The sequence below is a fragment of the Perca fluviatilis genome, chromosome 20, assembly GCF_010015445.1.
Source record: "Perca fluviatilis chromosome 20, GENO_Pfluv_1.0, whole genome shotgun sequence".
NCBI classification, from domain to species: domain Eukaryota; kingdom Metazoa; phylum Chordata; class Actinopteri; order Perciformes; family Percidae; genus Perca; species Perca fluviatilis.
Genome location: NC_053131.1, coordinates 3,329,241 through 3,349,629, shown reverse-complemented (window position 1 = coordinate 3,349,629; position 20,389 = coordinate 3,329,241). Strand labels below are relative to the sequence as shown.

The window sequence follows — 20,389 nt, the reverse complement described above, 5'->3', positions numbered from 1 at the left end:
TGAGTTTGCAGGTATGTAACAATCGCTCCATTCACTTAGATGACGTGAGAGTAGAAAGATGGAAAAAAAAAGAGGCTCACAACAACGCCATCCTGTAATGTTGAGAGGACGAAGCCCTGACGGACAAACGCTCAGTGTCGTAAATAAGATATTCAGATTTTTGGTTTTATCGTTTATTTTAGCACATTCATTTAGAACAGTGAACAATTCCTTTAGGGCAGTTTCAGCTACTTAGTAGATAAGTAGAACTACTAAGTAGGTGTCCTATATCACATTTTAATGAACCCCCTCCAGCCAATCAGAACTGAGTATTCACCCAGATCATAAAATAAGCTGGCTGTATTATATTATTTAATGTTTTGAACTTTGTAGCCTATATAAGGACAGATCTTTTGAAAACTGTCTGAGAAAATCCTACAACTCCCCTACTCAATACATGTGTAGTTGCAGTATACTAACTACACTACAAAGATATCCTGCGCAATGAATGTAGAAAGTGACCTTTAATCAGTGAATACAAGTTCGCAAAGTTCATGGGTCTGAATGGCCAGAAGATCTCCATCTCCTACATCTTCGTGGTGTAGTGGCCTCCACCATTCTCCACTGTCATTCTGACAACTTTCTCCAGGAGCTGATCAGACTGTACGTGGTCGTTCTCTCGGTTGTTGAAGACGTGATATCTCCCGTAGCATACCTGATTGAGCTCTTTGAGTTCTTCACTCTTTGAAACAAAGCTTTCAATTGTTTTATTTAGCTGCATCTTCACCAAAAGTGGTCTGAATCATCTGGACGGTTTGCTTCTCCTCCTGGGTGAACCTGCCCAGCTGGAGAACCACCAGGAAGGTGTGAGGACCAGGAGCAGACAGAGAGATGCACATCTTGATCCTCTTCAACACTTCTTCTTGGGTGAAATTAGTGTCAAACAGCCCCGGAGTGTCAATGATGGCGACCTTTCGGCCTCCGACTTCTCCCTCAGCTCTCTTGCATCGAGTTGTCCAGGAAGAAGAACACAGCTCAGACTCAAACGCTTCTCTCCCCAGGATGGTGTTTCCTGCTGCGCTCTTCCCTGCTCCTGTCTTCCCCACCAAAATGATTCGGAGTTCATCGCTTTTCTTCTGCTTCCGAGATCCTGTAGGGATAAAGCATAGTAACATCTTTGTTTTCAGCTTTTTGTTCGTTTGCTGCTGGCACTGTATGCAGATTTGCGCTATGCAACAAATTCATTACTCCTATATATTTTTACATAGAAGAAGAAACTGCCCCTCCCCCTCCGCCTGCTACTTCAGCACCTTGGACAGTGCATGGATTTATCAATACAGAGTACAGTTAAAGGGATACTTCACCGATTTAGCATTCAGCTTTGTATCAGTAGAAACCCGGTAGTATTTCTGAATGACCGTGCCTCCCTCCCTCATGTCCCCCTGAGACGAGAGATTTCTGCATTTGGGGCCTGGAAAAAATCTTCCGATAACGTAAAATGACGATTTTTGCGTCATTGGAAGATTTTTGGGCCAGAGGCAAAGGACTACAGCCAGTAGTAGGATCTACTTCCGTATGTTTTCAACACGCCCACAGGGGGTTGGACTGCCGAGTCTGGCCGAGGTATTCCGAATGAAAACGACTGTCAGCCATCTTGAATCTTCGCTAAACAGGCTTTCGGTTTTCAGCAGAAAACATTTACAACAATTATCTGCATTCAAACTACCGGACGTGTGTACCACCGGGATACATCGGTACAGATCGGAGAATATGGAGGAAACGTTATTACAGACGCAATACTCTGCACACTACGTGAGCTTCGCCTGCACGGAGACCAGCGGTGTCGCTCAATGCCGCTAGCCGGCTAGGGGACATCCTCATCGGCTAGGTGGAAAGCTAACGCTAGCTGTCCACCTGTCCCAGCCATCCTGCTTGCAAGTGTCTGCTCATTAAACAACAAGCTGGACTACATCCTCCTTCAACGAAAATCCCAACGTGAGTTCAGTGACTGCTGTGTTTTTGTTGTTGTGGAAACATGCCTGAACAACAGTGTACCGGCACCGGGACTATCCAGCTACCAGGCTGCTCTCGCCGGCCCGTGGAGGTGGGCTGTGTTAAACGGACTGGTGTAGAAATAATGACTGTTAAATGCCGACCATTCGACATTCCACGCTAATTCACGGCTGTGTTTATACTCTGTGTTTAGCTACACCAATGCTAGTATGCGTTAGCTGAATTTTACAGATCCTGCTTGCAAGTGTCCGCTCATTTAGACCACAAACTGGACTACATCCAACTTCAACGACACTCCCAACGTGAGTTCAGAGACTGCCGTGTTTTTGTTGTTGTGGAAACCTGCCTGAATAGTGTACCGGACTGTCCAGCTACCAGGCCTGCTAGCCCTCCGAGCTAGAGATGCTCTGTCGCCAGGTAAAAGAGGTGGGCTGTGTTAACACCGAGTGGCGCAGAAATGTGGTGATTTGTATCCATTTAACTGCTAACCGCTGGTGGAGTTTGTAACTGTTAAATGCCGACCATTCTACATTACACACTAATTCACGGCTGTGTTTATGCTCGGTGTTTACAGCCCACCAAGCGCTAATGCTAGTATGCGTTAGCTGAACTTTACGGAGCCTATAAAGTGTGTGTACTAAATGTAGCCTGTTTCGTATGTCGTTTTTATATAATGTCGTTTTTATATATGTTAAATGTGTAACACCACTTGAGTCACGATGAAACGTTGTTTCGTGTATATGGTTGAAATGACAATAAAACACGCTTGAGTTGAGTTGAATGCCTCTGTCGGTCTGTCAAGCGGTAGGCGTGGCTTGGGAGTGGACTCAAAGCAACGAAGCAGGTGCATTCTGGGATTTGGTGTTTTTCATCCATATAAGACCAAAACACATTTTCTGGCTTTTCTCGGCCTAGAAGGCACCAATTTCAATTTTTTTTTCACATTTCTACTACATAAGTGACCCAATTTAAAGATATATTCAGCTTTCCAGCGGTGAAATATTCCTTTAAGGCCATTGCACCTCAGGTCTGTGTTTTTTAATTCTACTAGTTACAAAAATTTGCGTGAGGACGATTTTGTGGTCCTCTCACATTTAGCTGGTCAGGGGTGTATTCTGTTAAAAGTCAAAGGTCATTTGTAGGTAGCATTCTGCTAAACATCTTATTCTTTTAAAGAACCAAAGTCCTGGAACTCGTTACCTGATCACTTGAAATTTGCCTCATTTTGCTGTCTAATCTTTCGTAGATCCTTTGTTTTGCAAACAGAACCTACCATCCCCGATCCCCGGATGCGGAAAAAACCCCGCAGAAAATCTAACCTGTCCTGAAAACGGAAGAAAGTTTTGTAAATGTGATCGACACAATGCAAGGTCGTATTTATTTTTAAACATGCGGCAATTTCGGACGACAAATACGGCCTTGGTGTGCAAAAGTCTGATGATATTTCAAAGTCATGGTTGGGGCCATAGACTGAACATGCACAAATCTCATTCAGCTAATATATCGATGAGTGTATGTATCAATGAGTCAGGCAGACTAGACTAACGTATTTACCTAAACAACCCCTCGCCCCCTATACTCTCTCTCTGCTACTCGGGGATGGAGAGGGGAGATGGCAGGTTAACAAGCATACATTTTGGTCATTTTGCTATCCCCCCTCAAATAGCATATCATATACAGTTTACCACTATTTAGTTAGATGCTGCATATCATTCAGTCACAATCCATCATGATAAGTACATTAATAATTTTAATTATGTTACACAAATATAAAGATACTGTTCAAGGTGTGGCATAATACAAGTCAATGAACTCCTATTTCAGGTACAAAATATTGTAAGTGATTACGAGAGTTATCTTTAATGCAAATTATATGTGCAATGAGATTACACGAGACTAGAGGACTATATTTATCCTAGAAAATAATCATATATAAACATCATTATTTAACTCTGTGATCGACAGTCATTATTGCACATGCAATGCTCTGAAACTTTCACTGATATGGCACCAACGGTGGCTCCAACCGCTGCTCCAGCTGCGACTCCAACTACTATACCGATTGGACCGCCTGCAGCTCCAAGCAGCCCTCCAACAGCAGCACCACAGGCTGTTGCTATAGCAATTACCGGAGCAGATATAAAGTCATTTGATCTTTCAGCTTGAGCTCTGGCTTCATACTCGTATCTTATATTCACCCGGTTCTCCTCCTTACGGTAGGCCTCTTCCACATATTTGGCTCTCAATTCATCCAGCTCTTTCTGCCTCTTTGCTTCTAACTCCGTCAGGAGTCGCATTTCCTCCTTTTCTATGGCTGCCTCTGCTCTAATGAACATTTCATTGGTGTAGTAGCTTCCGCTGTTGGCCATAGACATCTTGTCAATTTTGTCCAGAAGCTTACTGGTTTGTTTAGGGTCTTTGATTTCGTTGTTAAGGACATGGTATCGATGGTTGCACTTCTGAATAATGGCTTGTAGTTTAGGACTCTCTGAAATATATCCCTCAATGCTTCGCTTCCTTAGCTGGTCTCCATGTGTGAACAACACCATCGTGTATTTAGCTGCATCTTCACCAAAAGTGGTCTGAATCATCTGGACGGTTTGCTTCTCCTCCTGGGTGAACCTGCCCAGCTGGAGAACCACCAGGAAGGCGTGAGGACCAGGAACAGACAGAGAGATGCACATCTTGATCCTCTTCAACATTTCTTCTTGGGTGAAATTAACGTCAAACAGCCCCGGAGCGTCAATGAATTCAATTCAATTCAATTTTATTTATAGTATCAAATCATAACACGAGTTATCTCGAGACACTTTACAGATAGAGTAAGTCTAGACCACACTCTATAATTTACAAAGCCCCAACAATTACAGTAATTCCCTCAAGAGCAAGCAGTGCGACAGTGGTGAGGAAAAACTCCCTCTTGGGAAGAAACCTGGGACAGACCCAGGCTCTTGGTAGGCGGTGTGTGACGGTGCCGGTTGGGGATGCGATGAACAGTGGCAGTAATAGTCACATTAATAATGGAACAGTGACTTCAAATGGTAGTCGTAGTAGTTCATGTCATATCAGGGCGCTGCAGGGCGTTACAGGATGTAGCGTGGCCCAGCAGAGCATGGATGGACGTAGCAGGAAGCAGCAGGGTTCAGCAGGAAGCAGCATGACATTGCAGGGCACCGCAGAGCTTAGCAGGGAGTGCAGCAGGACCACGGCGACAGCTGTAACCAGGATCTTGGTTCCAACGTTCTCCAAGGAAATACGCTGGGTGAAAAAACATAAGGACTCCGGGGAGTAAACTCCCCAGAAGCTAGGATTAATAACAAGCATTTCTGGGATGGGATGCACACAAATGGTAATAGAAAGGGAGAGGAGAGAGCAGCTCAGTGTGTCAAAGGAAGGAAGTCCCCCGGCAGTCTAAAACTATAACAGCGTAACTAAGAGAGACAGGTTGTAAGAGCCAAAGCTAACTAATGGTCATTTTGAGTTTTTGTATTTACTAATGTTTAAGTTTCTATATTATTATAATTATTTGATGTTGACCTACATTGTATTCAACTATGAGCGTTGTTACAGATCTAATTTACTCTAGTTCTATGTTCAAGCGACGGCGCACGTGCCTTTGTTTTGGGTAGAGGAGGAGTTTTTTTTGTTTTTTGGGTCAGCGGTAGCTGCGGGGCAAAAATGTTTTTTTGACCGTAAAAGGTAATGCAAAGTTTGTAACGAATAATAAGGTCGGAAAGTTGGAATAGCAAGTTGGACGTTTTCAGTGTGGATTGATGTCTGAGAGAAGCTCGGGGAAATGTTTTGGATGAAAACAGAGAACTTTGGCTGTACAGGAAGGTTTGCTAATAAATTCACAAAACGCAACGCGGTGATGCCCATTCTGTGAGTACCTATCTGCAAACTTAACTAAAGGATTGAAAATAAATAACGAGTCAAGACTAATTGCCTATCGCTGACAGAAGTGATTCAAGTTTGCCACTACATCAAGTCAAAAAATTAGACGGCCAGGAATTAGACGGCGCCCCAAAGGATTAATTGCCGACTGGAACGATCCACCTTATAATTACAGTGGATGGACTAAAGAAATCCTCTCCTTGTTTGATTTGTGAATCAAGTATTAGCTTCAACCGTAGCAATACCACATCTTCTCCGTCTAACACATTGTAATGACGACAATGGCAGAATCGCAAAATGAAGAGGAGGAGGATGCAGTTACCGACTTCGACACCAAGAGGGCAGTCTTGCCTACACAAAAAGGCTGTGAAGAGAAACTGCATCAGTATATACATGCAAGGAGAGCAAAGTTAAGACAGTTAACTGGAAAGTCCAACCAAATTGAACGTCTCATGGTGAGTGCTGATAATTTGACACATATTGAACAAAAGGAGATAAAGCTCTACAAAAAAACTGTATGAGGAATTTGCTGAACTTAACGAGTCAGTAAAACTTTATCTAAAAGAAGAAGAACATGAAGCCGACCAAACATACTGGTTTGAGCCCAAGGTATCAAACTGCAAAGATTTCATGAGTAGAACCGAGATGTGGATTGAAGAAACAAAGCTTCATAAAGAATTGAGAGACACATGTAACAAAAATGTAACATCTATGGATAGTGTCTCCAATGTGTCTGCAAAACAAAGATCTGATAGGTCATCCGGTCGTTCTAGCAGCCAGTCATTCGTATCATCTGCCACTTCAGCACGTCTGAGAGAGGAGGCCAATAGAGCAGCTCCTGTTGCAAAGGCAGCAGCGTTGAAGGAAAAGCAGGCACTGGCACTGAAAGAAGCCCAGTTAGTGGCTGACAAAGAGCAGCTGGAAATTGAAACAGAGTTGGCAGCTTCCAATGCAAGAATTAAAGTTTATGCAGAATATGAATCACCTCAACAACAGGTTAGCCTTGCTGCAAGGTCAAACGCTGATGTGCAGGACGATGTTGAAGGCCAAACCAGTGGTGCCTCACCACATACATTGAGATACCAAGATAAAACTGTGCCTTTAACCAACTCACGTGGAGCTGTACCCAAGGTAAATGTTCAGTGGAAACCGAACTCTGCACCTGCTACTGAGCCGTTGCAACCGGACAATGACACAAAGGAGCTGTGCAGAGTGATGAAACGACAAACTGATATCACAGAGCTTCTTGTAAAAAATCAACAGCTGTCTCGCCTGCCACAAAGGGACATTCCCCTGTTCCATGGTGATCCCCTGGAATTCCGATCTTTTTTGAAGGCCTTTGAACACACCGTTGACACCAGAGCTGAATGTGAGTCAGACAAACTATACTTCTTGGAGCAATACACAATAGGTGAACCAAAAGATCTGGTAAGGAGTTGCCTGCACATGCCAGCACACCGTGGATATCGTGAGGCACTGAAATTGCTTAAGGATCGTTATGGAAATGAGGTTAAAATTGCCTCTGCTTTACTGGAAAAGGCTTTTAAGTGGCCCCAAATTAAGTCAGAAGATGGCAAGGCTCTCAGCGCCTTCTCACTGTTCCTACTTAGTTGTCGCAACACCATGGAGGATGTAGCATTCATGGACGAACTGGACAATCCCACTAACATGAGGGTAATATTGTCAAAATTGCCGTACAAACTCAGAGAGAGGTGGAGAGCTGTCGCGTATGAGATACAAGAGAGTAGAGGAAGTCGAGCCAAGTTTGCAGATCTTGTTAGATTTGTAGACAAGCAAGCTAAAGTCACTATGGATCCACTGTTTGGTGACCTTCTGGAGGTAACAGCAACCGAAAAGAAGGACAAAGGAAAGCCCGACTTCAAGCACCGAACAAAGAAAGAAGGAAAAAAGGGAAGTAGCTTTGCCACTAATGCTACTCCAGTTAGAACCGAGGAATTCAACATACCAAAAACAAAGGTTGTTACTACACATCCCAGCAGTGCTTTCAGCAAACCATGCTTGTTATGTGGAAGAAACCACACTTTGGAGGAATGTGAAAAGATGAAAGGAAGTCCACACAAGGAGAAAATTGAGTTTCTCAAGAAAAATGGGCTATGCTTTGGATGCCTAACAAAAGGGCATGTAAGCAAAGAGTGTAAAAAGAAGATGACATGCCATGTTTGTGCTGAGAGACATCCAAGCATGCTACATTTTGCAAAACAAGAAAGTTTTGGAAAGGTAACTGAGGAAAAGGTGCAGGATGGAGCTATCATGCACCCAACAGCTTCAAGCTCTTCAGTTGCTATCAGTGAAACAAGTGCTTATACTGGGGCCGGGGATGACTGCATTCTCTCTATTGTGCCGGTCTTGGTAAAGTCAAAGAAAGGCAGTAAAATTGTGGAGACTTACACATTCATGGATCCTGGTAGCTCTGCAACGTTTTGCACAGATGCACTTGCAAGGCAGTTAAACCTACAGGGAAGACGCACTCAACTTGAGCTGAAAACCATGAGCCCAAAGCATCACGTGGAAAGCTATCAGCTTACAGACTTGGAAGTTAGTGGACTCAACACCAACAACTTCATTGACTTGCCTAAAGTCTTCACTCAAAAGGACATTCCAGTGTCAAGGAAAAATATTCCATCACAAGAGGACATAAGGCAGTGGCCCTACCTTAGTGAAGTCAGGCTGCCTACCATCAATGCAGATGTTGGACTTCTCATTGGGAGTAATGTGCACAGAGCATTAGAGCCGTGGCAGGTAATTAATAGCAGAAAAAAAAAAAGAAGGTAACCATCGTCATGCCCAACAACCAAAGTGTTGCAACTCAAAGAGTCTCACATTGAAAAGGAAGTTCAAAAAGAATCCTGTGTTTCACAAAGAGTACACTGATTTTATGAACGATGTGATTGAAAGGGGCTACGCTGTCAGAGTCCCAGAAAATCAGTTGAACCGCCAGGACGGTAAAGTGTGGTATGTCCCACACCATGGCGTTTACCACCCTCAAAAGGGAAAGTTACGAGTGGTCTTTGACTGTGCTGCTAGTTACCAGGGAACCTCATTGAATAATGAACTTCTACAGGGCCCTGACCTTGCAAATTCCCTTGTGGGAGTGTTGACACGCTTCAGGAAAGAGGAAGTGGCTGTAATGGCAGACATCGAAGCAATGTACCACCAGGTAAAGGTTCCTGAAGAAGACACTGACCTAATGCGCTTCCTTTGGTGGCCAGAAGGAGTTATCGAGCGGGATATAGTTGAATATAAGATGATTGTGCACTTGTTCGGTGCAACCTCATCCCCGAGTTGCGCAAACTACGCCCTGAAAAGGACTGCAGAGGACAACAGAAGCAAGTCATCACTTGAGGCTGTGGATACAGTCCTCAACAGTTTCTATGTGGATGACTGTTTAAAGTCTGTCAATGATGCAAATCAAGCTGTTGATCTGTACAAAGACCTTAAAGCATTATGTGCTTCAGGAGGATTCAACTTAACTAAATGGACAAGCAATAGCAGAGAGTTTTTGGCGTCTCTTCCAGAAAAGGACAGAGCTAAGGATTTGCGAGCTGTGGACTTAAGTCAAGATGCTCTTCCAGTCGAGCGAGCACTGGGAGTGTTGTGGTGCATAGAATCTGACTCATTCAAGTTCAGGATTAACGTTAAAGAAAAACCAGTCACCAGAAGAGGAATCCTATCTACAGTTTGTTCTATCTACGACCCCTTGGGGTTTCTCGCTCCATTCATTCTTCCTGCAAAAATGCTGATGCAGCAGTTGATCAAAGAGAAACTTACCTGGGATGAGCCTGTTCAAGACAAGCTTGCTCAAAAATGGTTTGTCTGGCTAAGCGACTTGAATCAGCTATCAACCTTTGCTGTGAGCAGATGTCTGAAGCCTGTGGAATTTGGTGGTGTTGTAACAGCGCAACTCCATCATTTCTCAGATGCAAGTGAAAGTGGATATGGGACTGCATCATATCTCAGATTGACAAATCATGAAGGTCGTGTTCACTGTGCATTCATGTTGGGAAAGTCAAGGGTTGCACCCTTAAAGCAGATGACAATCCCACGAATGGAGCTGACAGCGGCAGTAGTGGCAGCAAACGTTGACAAGATGTTGAAACAAGAATTACACATGGAGCTGCAACAATCAGTATTCTGGACTGACAGTACTACAGTCTTAAAGTACATAGAGAACAACACTCGTCGATTCAAGACATTTGTAGCTAACAGGGTTTCCACCATTCGGGAATCAACCAAGCCAACACAGTGGAGATACATCAAAACATCGACAAATCCAGCCGATTGTGCATTTAGGGGCCTAACAGCAGCCAAGTTGATGAGTAACCTTGATTGGATTCAAGGTCCACCATTTCTTCAAGAACCAGAGCATCTGTGGCCTGAGGGAGCTAAACTGCCAGAGGTTGAAGAGGATGATATGGAGGTAAAAAGGTCAGTTACCACAAACCTCATTCGAGCAGCTGAAAACACAGACTCTGTGAACAAGCTCATCAACTACTATTCCAGTTGGTACAAACTAAAAAGGCTGTGGCATGGGTGCTCAAACTCAAGGCAATGCTGAAGCAAATGAGTAAAACACGAAAGGAGTTGTTAGCAAAAAATAGCTACTCCCAAAGTGGTCAAATCCAACAAACCGTGAAGCAACAAATGCATGCCTACAAAATAAACATGGAGAAAGGAACTCTAACTGTTGAAGATACAAAGAGGCAGAGAAAGAAATCATCCGTTTCTGTCAAAACCAAACATTTCATGGCGAAGTCTCAAGTTTGGAAAGGGGAAACCATAATCTAAAGAGAAGCAGCCCTCTGTGCAAGCTGGATCCAGTGCTTAAAGATGGGCTGTTAAGGGTTGGAGGCCCGTCTCAACAAATCTTCTATGCCAGCGGAAGTCATGCATCCAGTTATTATACCTAAGAATTCGCATATCACCACTCTGTTACTTAGGGATATTCATGAAAGGATTGGACACTGTGGAAGAAATTATATGCTGTCCCAGCTTCGTCAAAGATTTTGGATTCCCACTGCAAATTCCACTGTAAGAAAGTTTCTGTCAAGGTGCGTTGTCTGCAGAAAGGTCAATGCCCACAGAAAGGAACAGAAAATGGCCGACCTGCCTAAGGACAGGCTTCAACCAGACAAGCCACCATTCTCTCATGTTGGGGTGGACTACTTTGGGCCATTTTTGGTCAAAAGAGGGCGCTCAACTGTCAAAAGATACGGTGTGATGTTCACATGCCTAGTAACAAGAGCAGTGCACATGGAGATTGCGCACACTTTGGACACTGACTCGTGTCTAAGTGCTATCCGGCGGTTTGTGTGCAGAAGAGGACAGGTGTCAATCATTCGTTCAGATAATGGCACTAATTTTGTCGCAGCAGAACGAGAACTCCGTGATGCCATTCAGCATTGGAATCAGGCAAAAATACAAGACACACTTCGTCAAAGAGGAGTAGAATGGATCTTTAACCCTCCTGCAGGTTCCCATTTTGGGGGGATTTGGGAAAGGCAAATCCGGTCAGTGAGAAAGATTCTAAAATCTGTGCTAAAGGAACAGGTTGTGGATGATGAATCACTTCAAACTTTAATGTGTGAAGTCGAAGCTATAATGAATGACAGGCCAATCACAAAATCATCTGACGATGTGAACGATCTTGAAGCTCTGACCCCTAATCACATCTTACTGTTGAAAAGGCAGCCTTTGCTTCCACCAGGACTGTTCGAAAAAGAAGATCTGTACTCACGCCGCAGGTGGAAACAGGTACAGTACCTGGCAAACCTGTTCTGGAGACGTTGGGTACGTGAGTATCTGCCCCTTCTTCAAGAGCGCCAAAAATGGACTCAAGTGAGCCAAAATCTTACTCCTGGAGATGTGGTAATGATTGTAGATGATTCTGCCCCAAGAAACTCCTGGGTTTTAGGTAAAGTCATTAAAACTATGCCAGATGCAAAGGGACTTGTTCGCAGAGTGTTGGTCAAAACGAAATCAAACACTCTAGAAAGACCTGTTGAAAAACTCTGTCTTGTTTGTGAAACGGACTCTTAAAGAGATACTAATGACTCTTACGAAAGTGTAAAACGCAAAATAAGATCAAGGGTGAAAGAAAATGTACAATGTATAGTTATGGATGTCTTTGGCCTTTTGTATTATTGTTTGAGTAATTGGTCGCCTTACTGTCTCCCAATTAGGGGCCGGAAATGTAAGAGCCAAAGCTAACTAATGGTCATTTTGAGTTTTTGTATTTACTAATGTTTAAGTTTCTATATTATTATAATTATTTGATGTTGACCTACATTGTATTCAACTATGAGCGTTGTTACAGATCTAATTTACTCTAGTTCTATGTTCAAGCGACGGCGCACGTGCCTTTGTTTTGGGTAGAGGAGGAGTTTTTTTTGTTTTTTGGGTCAGCGGTAGCTGCGGGGCAAAAATGGTTTTTTGACCGTAAAAGGTAATGCAAAGTTTGTAACGAATAATAAGGTCGGAAAGTTGGAACAGCAAGTTGGACGTTTTCAGTGTGGATTTCTGTCTGAGAGAAGCTCGGGGAAATGTTTTGGATGAAAACAGAGAACTTTGGCTGTACAGGAAGGTTTGCTAATAAATTCACAAAACGCAACGCGGTGATGCCCATTCTGTGAGTACCTATCTGCAAACTTAACTAAAGGATTGAAAATAAAGAACGAGTCAAGACTAATTGCCTATCGCTGACAGAAGTGATTCAAGTTTGCCACTACACAGGTCATAAGGAGAGGTGGCCTGTTCGGGCTGTGCTGGCCTGCCTCCCTCTACTTTTGTTATATTATTAATCTAATGACTATGAAGAGAAGCATGTGGGCCTGGTTAGGCGGACGCTGCAACTCCTCACTCCCTAACTATAAGCTTTATCAAATAGGAGAGTTTTAAGTTCATTCTTAAATGCAGTGACAGTTTCTGCCCCCCGAACCCAGATTGGGAGCTGGTTCCATAGGAGAGGAGCCTGATAACTGAAGGCTCTGGCTCCCATTCTACTTTTAGAGACTCTAGGTACCACAAGTAACTCTGCATTCTGGGAGCGCAGTGCTCTAGTGGGACAATAATGTATTAGGAGCTCTTCTAGATATGATGATGCTTGACCATTTAGAGCTTTGAAGGTCAGGAGAAGGATTTTAAATTCAATCCTGGATTTTACAGGAAGCCAATGCAGAGAAGCTAATACAGGAGAAATATGATCTCTTTTCTTAGTTCTTGTGAGAACACGCGCTGCAGCATTCTGGATCAGCTGGAGAGTCTTAAGGGACTTATTTGAACAACCTGACAGTAGGGAATTACAATAGTCCAGCCTGGAAGTAACGAATGCATGGACTAGTTTTTCAGCATCGTTTTGAGACAGGATATTCCTAATTTTGGCAATGTTACGAAGATGAAAAAAGGCTGTTCTTGAGGTTTGTTTTAGATGGGCGTTAAAGGATATATCCTGATCAAAAATAACCCCTAGATTTCTGATGGTAGTGCTGGAGGCCAGGGCAGTACCATCCAGAGTAGCTATGTCTTTAGATAATGAGGTTCGGAGATGTTTAGGGCCCAGCACAATAACTTCAGTTTTGTTAGAGTTTAACATCAGAAAATTATAGGTCATCCAGGATTTTATATCTTTAATGCACGCTTGAAGTTTAGCTAGCTGACTGGTTTCGTCTGGGTTGACTGACAAGTATAATTGGGTGTCATCCGCATAACAGTGATAGTTAATTGAGTGTTTCCTAATAATATTACCAAGAGGAAGCATATATAAGGAGAATAGAATTGGTCCAAGCACTGAGCCTTGTGGAACGCCATGGCTAACTTTAGCGTACTTGGAGGATTTATCATTAACATTAACAAATTGAGATCGATCAGAGAAATAGGACTTAAACCAGCTTAGAGCGATTCCTTTAATGGATAGAAAGGGAAGGTTAGATATAGGTCTATAGTTTGCTAAGACCTCAGGATCGAGGGTGGGTTTTTTCAGAAGAGGTTTTATCACAGCTATTTTAAATGACTGCGGTACATAACCTGTTAATAAGGACATATTGATCATATCTAGTAATGAAGTGTTAACCACGGGTAACGCTTCTTTGAGTAGTCTCGTTGGGATGGGGTCTAAGAGACAGGTAGATGGCTTAGCTGAGGATATCTTTAACATTAATTGTTGAAGGTCTATAGGATAAAAGCAGTCTAAGTATATGTCGGGAATAGTCGTTCTTTCTAGACTGCAGGTCCTGCGTTTAAAGGTGAACCGTTAGAAGTTGAGGGCAAAAGGTGATAGATTTTATCTCTAATTGTTATAATTTTATCATTAAAGAAGCTCATGAAGTCATCACTACTCAGAGCTAGAGGAATAGATGGCCTGGCTACAGTGCTGAAAAGAAACCTTGGGTTGTTCTTATTTTCTTCTATTAGTGATGAGTCTGATTTGGCCTTTCTTAGGGCTTTCCTATAGGTTTTGAGACTTTCTTGCCAATCCAAACGAGATTCTTCCACTTTGGTGGAACGCCATTTACTTTCGAGGTTTCGCGAGATTTGTTTTAATTTGCGAGTTTGGGAGTTATACCAAGGTGCTAGTTTCCTTTGCTTCATCATCTTCTTTTTGAGGGGAGCAACGGAGTCTAAAGTCGTCCGTAGGCAGGTCGTAGCACCGTCTACAAATGTATCAATTTGAGAGGGACTGAGGTTAACATAAAGGTCCTCTGTTATGTTAAGGCATGACATAGAGTCAAATGCTGTTGGAATATCTTCCTTAAATGTAGCTATAGCACTGTCAGATAGGCATCTGGTGTAGAAGCTTTTATCTAATTTAGTATAGTCAGGTAGTAAGAATTTGAAAGTAATTAAATAATGATCTGATAACACCGAATTCTGCGGAAATATTATTAAATCCTCAATTTCAATTCCATATGCCAGCACAAGGTCGAGGGTGTGGTTAAAACAGTGCGTCGCCTTGTGCACACTCTTACTGAAACCAATTGAATCTAATAATGAGTTGAAAGCAGTACTAAGGCTATCATTGTCAACGTCCACATGGATATTAAAATCACCTACAATAAGTACTTTGTCTGATTTAAGGACTAAACATGATAAAAACTCTGAGAATTCAGATAAAAATTCTGAATACGGACCTGGAGCCCTGTAAATAACAACGTTCAGACGTCATGGAAGACGGAGACAGCTCAGACTCAAACGCTTCTCTCCCCAGAATGGTGTTTCCTGCAGCGCTCTTTCCCACTCCGGTCTTCCCGACTAGAACCATCCTCCTTTCATTTAGTTCTGTGGCACCTCCGAACCCTGTCGGACAGAAGTACACTGTTCGTCACACAGGCCTGTGTTGTCAAACAGAGAGGTTGTGTGCTATGAGGGGTGGAAATAACAGAACAAATGGAGTGATAAATGATTAAGTCATCTAATTAAAGCCGATTTGATTCAAACAGTCGTGATATGACTGAATATGTCTTCCATTCATCATTCACAGCACAAAATTACCATTTATCACTTAAGGAAAGTGGCCCTTAAGTGTGTAAGTAAGAAAACATGTTTTAACAGTGTTGCTCTGATAATTAAGTAGCTTGTGTCATTGTCTTCTGTCTACCATTCATCATTCACAATACCCAATTGACATATGTCAATCAAAAACCATGCTGCTTGAAAGGATGACACGCAATTGTGAAGTGTTGTCACTTTTCATTAAAATATTATTTTTATCATTCCCCCTCACTATTGGTTTTAGTGATATTTGCGTACTAGTAAAACAGCATCCCCGCTGGGCATGACATTTCAGGTGGAGAGTGGTACTGCAGCACAGGAGACAGCGAGAGGCTTTCAAAACAAACACCCATAAATTCAAAGTCGGAATTTCTGAGTTCCCAAGTCGAAAATTTAATCTGCAACGCCCCCTAAAAGCAGATTTCCGACTCGGAAAGTGAGGGGAACCTCACAGCACCCCAAACTCAAAATCCAAGATGGCTGCTCCATGCATCAACAGTAGTGAAAGCCGTAGTAACAAACAGTTGATTAGCTCTTTTGTCCTAATATTGTCTCACTAAATCAGTCGTACACACACTACTGTACTAACTTCTATCTGTTGACAGTGTTAAGCTGTATGTCTGCACAAAAACAGCCTATTGCGTTGTTATCATCTGGTATTGCTAACAATGGCTAACCTGGATTAGAGCAAACCCCACTGTGAATTATTCCAACTTGTTTTACTGGAACGCAGTCAACTCGGGTGTGACGTCATTCCCTGCTCTGGCTTCCAAGGTAAATGGAACGCACCATAACTGCAAAGCTGCATTCATATTCATTCAACCAGGCACGTTTGTGTGCGGAACACCCTGCTGTGTGCTCAAACGCACTGCCTTTTTATCACGAGTTTACATACATGTCGCTGCTGATTGGATAACATCTCTGACATACCCACCAAACGAGAGAAAACATACCTCAAAACACCGTTTCACACAGTTCAGAAGAAACCGTCGTTCAACCCAGAAACCGCAGCAAAGCGATGCACATTCTTTTGAGATAAGGTGAATGTATGTTTTTCTCTGAAGTTGAAGTACACAGAAAGTCATTAGTATATTGCATAATTGTTAAGGGCCTTCTGTAAGTTATTTAGGGGGTACAATGAGTTAGAATAGTGACATATTCAATACTTTTCTTATCCAAAAATTACTATAGCTGTTTGGGGCCCCTATACCTAATGGTAAAGTCTACTCTTGGCATTTTCCCCAAACAGGCTTCTTTTAAATGGGCACTGCACTAGTTGTGTGTGTGTTGTCAAGTTAAGACAAAGTGTTTGCACTAAACTACATTTACTTTGCACTTGTCTTTAGTTTTGTGGGTTTTAATTTGAGTATGTAATTAACATCAGGATCGGCTTCTATTACTCTTTTAATTGCATCGTGGTTGGTGGAATTGTAGCCCGGTGACAAGTTATTTGAACAATGTTATCAATTCATATCAATCATATTATTCCATAGCAAAAGTAATTAAATTACTTGTTACATTACTCCATTTCTCAGCCCAGCTTTGTAAATGTAAATGGACTGCATTTATACAGCTTTACACACTACAGGAACCATTCACACACGCACATCCATACACCGGTGGCCGAGGCTGCCATACAAGGTGCCACCTGCTCATCAGATAAACATTCACACACATTCACACACCGATGGGGCAGCATCAGGAGCAATTTGGGGTTCAGTGTCTTGCCCAAGGACACTTCGGTATATAGACTGCAGGGCCAGGGATTGAGACGACTGCTCTACCCCCTGAGCCACAGCCGCCCACTTCATATAAGGTGCCTTTAATCAATTCAAAATCCATTCCATTCCACACTGTCCACCAATGGCTTGGATTAAGTTACTGCCATCTAGCTTAGCCCTGGGGGATGAACGCAGCAGCACTTGTGAGGTCTTCAGTGAAGCCACACAGCACACGCCCTCAAACAAAAGCTGGTAAATCTGGTTTAGTAACCGCCCAAAAGCAGGTTCACCAGTGGCTAAAGTTAGCAAGGCAGCTAAACGGCCATAATGTGTTACTAAGAGTCACTGGAAAGCAAATTGCTGTTCTATTGGTAGAGGCAAACCCCACTGCAGCCACCAAATCTAACTAAAAATGTCAAAGTATCTGGAGTTAATAACAGTAATGTAATTACTGAATTTCAAATTGGAATCCATTACAGTACTTGTTACAGGAAAAAAGGACTGTAACATGGTGCTAGACGGGGGGTCATTCCTATGTTCCCAGAGTACTATTCCAGGGTTCTATGTTTCCAGGAGGTCCATTCCCTGGAGGTAAGAAAAGGGTACAACAATAATTCTTTTAGGGTTAGGAAATCAGCAGTAGTATTGCCATTTCCAAACAGGTTAAGATTAGAAAAACAGGTTAAGATCAGGTTAGAGAGCTCCAACAATCAAATATTGCCATCTCCAAACAGGCTAGGATTAGGAGAGAGGTTAGGGTTAACTTTATGAAATATTTAAACTTGAAATGGATCAAAATTGGACCGAAACACAATAGGAGGGTTAACAGAATATCAAATTGGAGAAAAGGACCCTGGGAACATAGATACGCTCCCACATCATCACATACCCTTCACCATACCTTCGAGATTGGCATGGTTTTATTTCAGTTAGCCTAATAGCTGGTTTGATTTGCATTGAGAGATGATTTTATGGAAAGTACCCCATGCCAATCTCTAGGTATGGTGAAGGGTATGTGATGATGTGGGGGGGGGGCTATTTTAAGTCCAAAGGCCAAGGGAACTTTATCAGGATGCATAGTATCCTGGATCCATGAAATAACTGGCCTTTCAAAATAAACATCTGCCTGCCTCTATGGGAATTTAACATAGGGGTGTCTATACTTATGCCCCCTGTATTTTAAGGAAGAACATTTATTTATTTATTTACGATACATTATCCATTCACAAAGAAAATTGGTGTCCTTAAAGGTTGGATTTTTCCTAATTCTTTCATTTAAGGCATTAAGATCAATTTCCAAAAGATGATTTTTGTTATTCCTCTTTTTTCTCTTTTTGCTTAGTTTGCTTATGGGTTATAAACGTATTTACACACATAGACACGTATGATAAAAAGAATTCAATCTTTACCACTTAACATGCATTGGCCTTCAATGAATTGCACTTCAGGTACGGAACATTAGGATGATGGAACATAATAATTAATATAAAGACAATACTGAAATAATTAATAAATCAAACTATATCCAGAGTAACATGTCAAAAAAGCAAAATATGTGTAGGAATATAAATTACTATTACTATTGAATAAAGGGAACAAAGAATAATTCCACGGAAGTGTCGAATGCACATAAAAACACCTGCTTCTTACGTTGGTAGTGAGGCCTGCTCATGTTGAAAAGCTAAAATGATCTTGCTGTTTTGTTTCCTGTCATGTTATGCAATGAATTTTTTTTCCTGAAACTTTACCTTTCTGACCTCCTTATGGGAGTTCCATCTCTTGCTGCTGGGCTGAAATTTTTTTTTTTATGATACATTTTTTTTTTTTTTGACCAAACAACATACAGAACAAACAAATACAATGGAACAGGAACTAAAAAAAACTCGCCAACCCCCCACCCTCTGCGGTCTCGAGGAAAACAAAACGAAAATACAAAAACCACACCTTGCCTAGTCGCTCTCCTCTGGTTCTTGTGATGCTAAGGTCATTAGGACTGATACTTGTGCTGCTGCGTTTTTCCATAGGTCTATAGTTGATGACTTGGCTTTGTTAATCCTTGCTGTAGAGAGCTCAAACATAACTATATCCAGAAAATACGCCAACCACTGTTTTATACAAAGCAAGTGGCGGGAGAGCCAGCGTTGAGCTTTCATTTTCTTGGTTGCAGTTGAGCCGGCTAGCCAAATCCTACTCTGTCTCCCAAGCAGGTGTAATTTAGAGTCGTCATTAAGTAACAAAACAATTGGGTCAGTAGGAATTTGACATCCTATCACATCAGATATACAAGGAAATGTTTTAAAAATGTAGCCTCCACTCTGAAGTCACAGAGCATGTGGAATGCCACATTTAAATATCTGCATTTTTAGATGTTTTATGTGTAAATATTCGTTTTAAAAACCTGAAGCATCAAATTACGCAAATGCTTTTTCTTGTTTTAAAATGAACCCAAATATCCATCTGGGACGGCCTCTAGCTCACCCAGTAAGAGCGTTCGCCCCATGTTGGCAGAGTCCTGCAGCGGCCTGGGTTCGAATCTGGTCTGTGGCCCTTTGCTCTGTCTCCTCCCCCTTTCATGTCTATCCACTGTCTAAATAAAGGGAAAAGCCCCAAAAATATATATATAACCATCCATCCAATATTGAAAGTGAATATCAAATAATATAACAAAACCAGTTTGTCTTGCACATAGTTCAATGCCTGACCACTGCGTCATGTCTGTGTGGAAAATATGAAGCTGGAGCAAGCAGCCATAGCTGCCCTACAGTAAAGATTACAAAAAGGGAAACAGCTACAGTAGCTGCGCTCTGTCCAAAATATAAACATCTGCATGCTAGCTAACTAACATTATATCTTGTTTGTTTAATCCATACCAAAAAAACAAACCATTTGCTGTTGTATGGGATGTTATTTGCTAATCTAAGATAACCGGCGAGTGGTACCCACTCTTCTCATCCAACTCCCTGTAAGAAAGCAAATAAGCACATTTCTTAAAGTTTTGAGCTATGCCTATAAGTGTTTCATTAGCATGTTTTTATGTTAGTCACTTGTCCGTCTCATGGATAGATACACTTCCATTTTAGTTGGGAACTTATACCTGTAAGCCCATGAACTTTCCAGCTTTACTAAAGCTTTGGTGGGCAAACATATTTCAAAAACTATACTCTCCTAGAACACATTTTTGTCCATTAAACAGACCAGTAGTTTTGAGGGCATTTCTGACGTTAAGACACCGTGACACCAGATTCCAGTGTAAATCTGGGATAACGTGATAATAGCAC

The 20,389-nt window shown here is 42.1% G+C and overlaps 1 protein-coding gene and 1 pseudogene across 1 annotated transcript; both read right to left on the bottom strand.

Moving 5' to 3' along the window:
* Positions 1–543: 543 nt before the first annotated feature.
* Positions 544–1,154, bottom strand: LOC120548882 (annotated as a pseudogene).
* Positions 1,155–4,045: 2,891 nt separating this feature from the next.
* LOC120548881 (GTPase IMAP family member 7-like) lies at positions 4,046–4,814 on the bottom strand. The gene is made up of 2 exons (XM_039785395.1): positions 4,191–4,814; positions 4,046–4,108 (listed from the first exon to the last, which is right to left on the bottom strand). Exons 1-2 carry the CDS (start codon positions 4,692–4,694, stop codon positions 4,046–4,048), a joined length of 567 nt encoding a protein of 188 aa, XP_039641329.1. The 5' UTR covers positions 4,695–4,814.
* Positions 4,815–20,389: the final 15,575 nt, after the last annotated feature.